General features: G+C 38.4%; 1 protein-coding gene across 2 annotated transcripts; it reads right to left on the reverse strand.

Annotated features, from left to right (window-relative positions):
• Nucleotides 1–252: 252 nt before the first annotated feature.
• LOC122075842 (protein NUCLEAR FUSION DEFECTIVE 4-like) lies at nucleotides 253–5,376 on the reverse strand. Of its 2 annotated transcripts, none has more exons than XM_042641013.1 (3): nucleotides 4,623–5,376; nucleotides 1,310–2,163; nucleotides 253–1,209 (listed from the first exon to the last, which is right to left on the reverse strand). In XM_042641013.1, exons 1-3 carry the CDS (start codon nucleotides 4,956–4,958, stop codon nucleotides 702–704), a joined length of 1,698 nt encoding a protein of 565 aa, XP_042496947.1. In that variant the 5' UTR covers nucleotides 4,959–5,376; the 3' UTR covers nucleotides 253–701. The 2 variants fall into 2 exon arrangements, with proteins under 2 accessions (XP_042496947.1, XP_042496946.1); XM_042641012.1 differs by having other exon boundaries at nucleotides 1,310–2,238; nucleotides 4,623–5,375.
• Nucleotides 5,377–8,016: the final 2,640 nt, after the last annotated feature.

Below are 8,016 nucleotides of genomic sequence, written 5' to 3' on the forward strand. Positions count from 1 at the left end.
AACTTCTAACCAATGAGTAGGGCTGGAACAGAGTCTTCCTACATATCCTAGAAACAGAGGGTCCCAAAAATTGGACCAGATCTCACCGACAGCCCCAGGTCGTTTGTGTAATGAGGTAGTTTTGGTACCCATTTTTAATGTTTGATTATCACAAGAAGTTGATCCCTGTGTTCAAGCTTTCATCTTTGTCAATAATACACAGATTTGAAGAAACAAAAAAGATTATTGAATAACAGAGTAGACATATCTCACTTCCTTCGATCCATAAGGACCAAGTTTGAATAACTCAAATCAAATAAACAAGCTCCAGGCTTATGACACACAATGAACGAGACCCGAAGACGTAGAAAAGTCTCATTAGTCACAAAGCAGATCCACACAGCTTGAGATTTCTGAAAAAACAGAGAATAACAGCTCAACATTTGTAACACTTACATCAGTTGGCCTAGCAAAATTAACACCAAGACTTCCTCAGATAGATGTAAACCATTTTTTCAGTCTTTGCTTGTCATTCCAAGGACGAATCGGACATCATTTGCTTCTTCCCCCTACAGAGACTTTTTCCAAACAATGCAGGTACATAGGAGGAATCTCCAAAAGTTTATATAAGCAATGACAAATCCACCATGTGGAACAGATCAAGTTGTAGTTCCATCAGAGACATCTATTTAAAACACTAGTACTCCCTTTCCAACTCTTTTTTAAGTACGGGATTTCCCGTAGAGGTTTGTGTAGACAATCTTGGTGCGACGGACAAGAATCAAACTCAAGATTACTGCAATGATGCAAAGTCCAGACATTATGAGGGAAGTAAAGAAAAAGCATATGGTACCCTTGCACTTCAATGTATTTTCCACTCCAAGTGCTACGTCAAGCATCCTATGGAGAGAATAAGAATTCTGGGGCGGCTGTTGAGCTTGCTTCTCTGCTTCATAATCATATATGCTGCTAGCAATGAGACCAGAGAAGACCAGTGATCCAGCAGGATTTGCCAATGTGAGGAAATTGTACAAAGCCGCAAACTTTTTCACGCCAAACAACTCAGATGCTGTTGCTGGAACGATTGCCCAATGAGCTCCATAACCTAGTCCAATCAACAGGGTACCAACATGCATTGCACCAGGCCACCCCATAGCAAAGAAGAAGTGCCCAACTGCCATGCCGCCTTGAGCTATAGCCATGGCCACTGGCCTTGGATATGCATAATCCCTGGTGACAAAATATTACCCTTATAGATGGATAGCTACTGAAAAATAATCATGAATAAAACCAAGTTCATAATCTGGAAGAAATGGAAATTATGCTGCACCTTACGACAATTTCAGAGAAGTAACCACCAGCGACACGGCCAAGAAAGTTCCAAATGCTGATCATGGATACAAATACATGTGTATTGTCATACCCTAAAGACTGACTCATCTGACCAAGATTGTCGATCACGGTCAAACCAGAACCTGAACCCAATAAAAGAGAGAAAAAGATAAGCCAAAAGTCTGCCTTTATCAATGCCTGCATCAATGTGAAATCCTCCCCTCTATGTGGACCTTTCCTTCTCTTGACTCTCACTGCCCCTTCTGCAGCTGCTTGGCACAGTTTTGCTTGCAACTGTGCAATTCGCCTGTGTCTCTCTGATTCAGGAAGCAAGTCTACTTCCGCTGGTTTCTCATCCTCCAACTCACTGAAAATAACCTCGTCAACATCGTGGCCAGATTTGCTAGGTTCTTCTTTCTGAGGCATAGGGAGAAGGCTCTCTTCAGCGGGTCTTTGCTCTGAAGAAAAGCTCAATAGGATGGGAATTACAATAGGAAGCAGTAGGAGAACAAACAACAAAATTGTGAACAAGGTGATCACAATGTGGTTCAGATCGACAATATCTTCAACAATCATGATCCCCATCAAATAAGCAGCCAAAAGGAGGCAGACACTGTAAATAAATGTGAAATTCAAACCATCGGATGGCCGATTCTGTCTGTGACCTCCAACAGGTCTAATAAGGAGCATCAATGTTATAACCACCATGGTTGGCCCAACAGCAACCATGAAGATGATGGCTGCCTTATCAGGGGCACTGATCATTGCATATATCTGGGTCAAAATTGCACCACCCAACCCAGCAAACCCCTTCAGAATTCCCACTACAGGACCCCGGTTTTTGGGGAAGTTCTGCACGCATGAAAGAAGAGCTGCTGTATTGAAATAGGTCTCGCCATTTGTTCCCACAAATATAAGAATGCAAATCTGCACACCCAAAAATTGATTAACAATGCAATGAGGCAGCATAGAGTTTAGCAAGCATGAGTTTTGTACCTTTTTTGCATCAACTAGTAAACTGGAGCTCTTACATAAGTCAGCCAGATGGCTGTGCTGGTTTCATAATTACACAAGCAAACTAAGCTCAATAAAAGAAAGTATATAAATTATTCAGGAATATTCCATATATGCATTAGAAATTCATCACAAAAGAAAAGAAAAAAAAAAAATTGCTTTGAAGAGGAACTGAGCTCTTATCAATGGACATTCTTCAGATAGAATGGAATGGGAGAACAAATTTTGTGACAGGCAAGGTCTCTGATGCGATGACACAGTTATTGAATGAAACATGGCATCTTAGCCTCTCTCTTCCAAAATAACGAAATTTTTTGGAGTGATCAAGCAAGTTAGGTAGAGATGCAACATAAAAGAGAAAGGATGTAGATTTATTTTGATTAGGTATGGATGGTCACAAGGCTCAAAAGTACCAGGCCTCTTTACAGTCCATGCCATGGTTTGCTCTTAACATGCTAGATAACATAAATATGTACAATGATGGCAACAGAAAAGAAACACCCAAAAGCAGCAAAACACCATCATTTAGTATTCTTCAAGGGAGATGACAAGAAAAGCAACAAAAAATTACGGAGGGAAACAGAAAAGGAAAAATTGATGCCATTGTTAGAAGGTTGCAATTGCACAAATGTGAAGTCAGCATTATTAGCATAGGTAACAGATTTTAATGGTCACAATAGATGGGAGGGCATCAATCTTATGAGATTGAAGATACAGAGGACATCTTTAACTGTTAGATCAAACACCAAGAAACACGAAAAATAAAGAGACAATAGATCCGCACGATACAGAGATTTAACGAGGTTCACACACCAGGGTGGTGTGCTACGTCCTCGGGCGAAGAAGAAGATGTTTCACTATGCAGAAGAGAGATTACACCCAAGTAACGGCGAGAAAACTCGTCCTGAAACCCTACCCTCAAAATACAATGACTTTCTCAATAAGGAACAGTACATTATATATACTCCAAATCGTGGGTCGATCCATCGGGTCGCGGTTGATCCGGTCGAACCGTACCACGGGGGGCGTAGCCCCCACACCCCCATACGAGATCAGTGATGGGCTCCGGGGTTGGGCTGCAGATCTCAGAAAATTTTCCATTCGGGTCGCCACCAAAATATGTCGGATCGGGCATCTTCAAAACAGGTCAGAGAATTCGAGACAAACTTAACATTAACGGTTGACAGATTCGAACCTAGTGTCCATGCATAAGGTGGAAACCCTCAACCTCAAGGTTTCAGATTTGAGGCCATTCCAAAAAAGCTGAATAATTATGTTAAAAGAGGATGCTTGAGGGCAATTCCAAAAGAAGCTTCTGTATCATATTAATGGTAATCGGGAACCATTTCTTCAGAGGTTGGAGTTTCTAATTCAAATATTATGTTGAAAATGGAAAATCTAAATCCCTGCAAAACACTTACTTCCTATTCCATAACAGTTTTAGGAATTAAGAAAATAAACATATACAATGAAGTGGGAAAATATATGACGAAAAAGAGGATCACTAGCTCCTGCCATCAATTTAAATGATGAAACTATAAACAAAGACCATTAGACCTTCGATTTAGCTTTCGACTGAAATGAAAACTCAAATTGAAGAAAAGAAAAAATCTAAAGAAAATTTTTATTTAAGAAAACAGACAGGGAATATGTTTTCCACTTGATTTTTAAAAAATAAGAAAGTCTTACCAATGAAGCTATTTTACAAAAATTAGAAAACAAAGTGAAAGCAAGAGAATAGTTTTCCAGGACGCGACGAAACCAGTTGAAACCTCAAGAAATTAGTACGTGGCAATTGATCAAAGGAAAGCAAGTTGAAATTCAAACAGATACTATAGGTGCAGCTTTTCATGGATTTAGATCATTTAAGCTCCAAAAGAGTACATTAATTAGAAAAGAAAGCTCGATCTAGAGGGTATATCGCAAGAACATCAATCAATACGAAATAAAATTCTGCAAAAAGAGAAAAGAAAAGCCCAATTAATTTAAAGGACATTAATTCATGAACTAAAATCATTAGAACACAATCTGGAAGGAGGAACTGGTAGCTCCAAGAATTTAGGGAAGTCATTAAAATCTGAAACTGTTTTAAATGAGGGAAAAGGGGGAATAATAAATCTCTACGTCACTGCAACACATAGCACGATTGATCAGCTGGGAGTAGGAGAGAGATATGCATAACTAGGCATGTTCTTGAAAAAAGAAAAAACCCAGAAGGCCAAAAGTGAAGTTCACCAAAATAAATGAAGAAGCAAAGAAATCGACTCAAAGAAAAATCAGAAACCAAATGTGCTCACCACCCACAAAGGCATAGTCGCTACTCTGTTTGTTACGATGAGCCAAACCCATCCATACCCAACAAAATTCTGAAGAGCACCGATGAATAGAATCCCCCAAAGTGGCAATACCTCACACAAACTACCTGCAAGAAACCCAACACTATCTCCAAGATCCTTGGCCACTCCCAACCTCGCAAGCTGCTTCTGGTTGTAACCCAGAGAGGTCTTTATCACTGGCGAAATACTCCCAAACAAGTACCCAATTCCAGCGCAAGACTGAATCCACATTGCCGCTACAAACACAAGCCATCGATTATTGAAGAACACCCTAAACCTATCCCCTAATGAAAGCATTTCTCAGACAATCTATGAACTCAATCCGAAAGGGAAAGCTACTTTCTCCTCCTTTTGTTTCCCCTGGCAGATGGGTCGTCGGCTCTGTATTGTAAGATCAAATCGAAATATAATAGCACGAAATCATTATCTTTTCTTCTGTTTTTCTGTTTTTCTGTTTTTTTCCACCGGATATTGGGATTAGAGGGATTTTGAAATTTGGATTCTACTATGTGCCGAGTCTGAGAGACGTAAGCCGTCTCTTCCTATCTTTAGAGTTCTTTGTTTCGCTCGCACCTGGGTTTTCGAAATACGATTGCATGAGAAGTTGAGATAACTGGATCGTTGGCTGGATTATGGGTTATATTGGGAAAGTTGAAAACAGTTTGAAAACAAAGATCAAAGATCGCCTCCTGTTCTTAGGACAACTAATGAATCACTGGCTGTGACAATAATGGACTAAAGGACGAATGATTCTTTTTGGACATTTAGTCAACGTTGAATCATCTTTAATCATAAAAGAGCATGTAAAAAAAAAAGCTGTGCAAACGTGTTGCTAAGCTTAACAAAATGTTTCATCTTAATAATGTGCCATTTGGCATTCACAAAAGTTGGTTTACAAGTAAACCTTATTATTCCTCGTCTATCTACAAAATTTAATTGGATTCAGGGGTGGCCATTTCGCCACTTTGTATCTGGAATGTTCGAATCTTTTTGATAGTTTTTTAAAGGAAAATTTACCACGTCACCCCGGATAATGCCACAATTATAATATCACCTCCTCTATTTCATCAAATTATCCTTAGACACCCTACCGTCAATCACTATTAAGGAATATACATTATATGTTGATGTCAGTAATTATATGTTATTTTAAATACCAAAATGTCCTTATTAAATATAAAGTACATAAAATACATTTGTAATAAGTTACTATTTCTTTCACAAGACCTAATTTACCGTTCTCCCAAATCGTGGGTTTTGGACCATCGGAGATCGTTCAGAGCAGCGACGATAGCATTGGCAACGGACGGCGACCTCACAGCAACCAGACGAAACCCTCTGACCTGCGAATCGTTTGTTTGTTCTCTCTCCAATTGATCAGGTTCTAGCTCAACACTGCTCTGGCTCTTAATAACGATCTCTCCAATTGATCAGGTTCAGACAACTTATCCGTGTTTCTTCTCTGTAGGCGGCAACTGCTACTGTGCAACCAGAGCTCGTTCTAATCGCCGGAGTTGCAGATTTACTTTTTGGACTAAAGAAGTTCTCCTAGGTCAGGCAGAGTATTGGGAAAACAGTTTTCTTTTATTTGGTTTTTAATTGTTTGGTTGATCTATGTTCAGTGGTTTTGAATTAGTTTGTTTTGTTACTCTTGGGTATACTGATGCAAACCACCATCCATATACCTTAGGAAATAAGGTTTAAGGATTTGCTGAAATTGAGCAGGAATAGGTTGAACTGTCGCGCAAAGTATGAAAGAATCGAAGAGTAGGCAAGTTTTTAAGGTTCTAATTTATATAGAGTTCCAGAAATATATTTACGTATGGAATCTAAAGAGGAAACATTAAAAATCGGATGTATAGAAGTTCTTAACGGGATGAACAATAACAAAAACTTGGCAAAGATGGAGTGAACAATTGAATCTGTTTTGCAATCTTGTAAACTAGTAGCAGCAAAACCGCTAAAAGCAGCTAGAGAATAAGAAAAATAAAGAGACAAACAAGGAATTATGTGAGAAAATAAGGTCAACAACCCTTGCTTCAGATTGGTTTAAATGGAGGTTGAGGGACAAGACCAAAGGTAGGAGGAAGAAGAAACTTGAAACAGATGCCATTGCCTTTCTTCTTCTGTTTTTCCTCTTAACTCTATTATATGGATCCTTCTTAAGGTAAAATAAATAAGTGAAGCTCTGCTCTGCTGCGCTCGTCTACTCTTTGGGGTAGGTTTGGGATATTATAGAGAGAGAGAGAGAGAGAGAGAGAGAGAGAGACGTGGCTTGGGTATTGTTTCTGTTGAACTGATTTCTATAAAACTAACGGAGATGAACAAAGGCCCTTTGCAGCGGCACCCCAAGCAGCAATGGTTTTTCAATCCTTCATCAGTGATGGTTGCAGACCTTATGTGCGTCTCTGTGTTTGATGTCTCGATGAAGGTAAGTACAAGGGTTAAACACATGAGTTTTTTAATGGTAAGGGTATAATGGTCATTTTAAGTCAACATTTAACAGTGACTGACGGTAGAGGGTCTAAGGATAACTTGGTGAAACAGAGGAGGTGGTCTTATAATTGTGGCATTCTCCAGTGGGTAGCACAATAAATTTCCCTTTTTAAAATTAATGATTTAAAATATTATTTTGATTTATTAAAGTGTGTGTGGAGAGGTTTGTCTATTCCTATTAGGCACCTAAATGACCAATAAGTGCGACTATTGAAAAGCATGTCTGAATGGTCGATAAACACATATTATTGAAGAGATATGGCTTTTGGGAGCACCACTGAAAGTGTCCGTTTTCTCTTATATAAAGTAAGATAATCCTTATTTCAAAGAATTTTTTTTCCTCCATTATTCTTTGGTTTTGTTTTTCTAAACTATTGGACTTAGCCTTACTCTCCCAAAAGATCAGAGTCTGTGTACAATCAAATAAAGTCAATAGTTGTTTTATCTTTGGAGGTAAAATGTAAGAATCTCCAATTGTACTATTGTAGGGGGCATTTCAAACCTTAAGAAGAGTATCTATTTTTGATACAACTCAACATATTTGATTCATTGGCTTCAACAATTAGTGTTCTATAGTTTATCTTGCTTAAACCAAGGAATGCATCTCAACAATACCAATCTTGTGATCCTCAACATTAGGTATCTTATTTTTAATATGGATGGAAGGACACACAATTAAGTGGGGATTTTCCCTCTTATTTTATTATTGTTTTCTCTTATTGTTGTGAAGATGTGTGTTCAGGTGGATGCCTTCTCTCTTACTTTTTTTCGCTAATTAGAACTTTCTTCCATAAAATATAGTTAAAAATTATTATTATTTATTATTATTATTATTATTGTTGGTGTCAAAATCGAAACC

Source organism: Macadamia integrifolia, chromosome 4, assembly GCF_013358625.1.
Source record: "Macadamia integrifolia cultivar HAES 741 chromosome 4, SCU_Mint_v3, whole genome shotgun sequence".
NCBI classification, from domain to species: domain Eukaryota; kingdom Viridiplantae; phylum Streptophyta; class Magnoliopsida; order Proteales; family Proteaceae; genus Macadamia; species Macadamia integrifolia.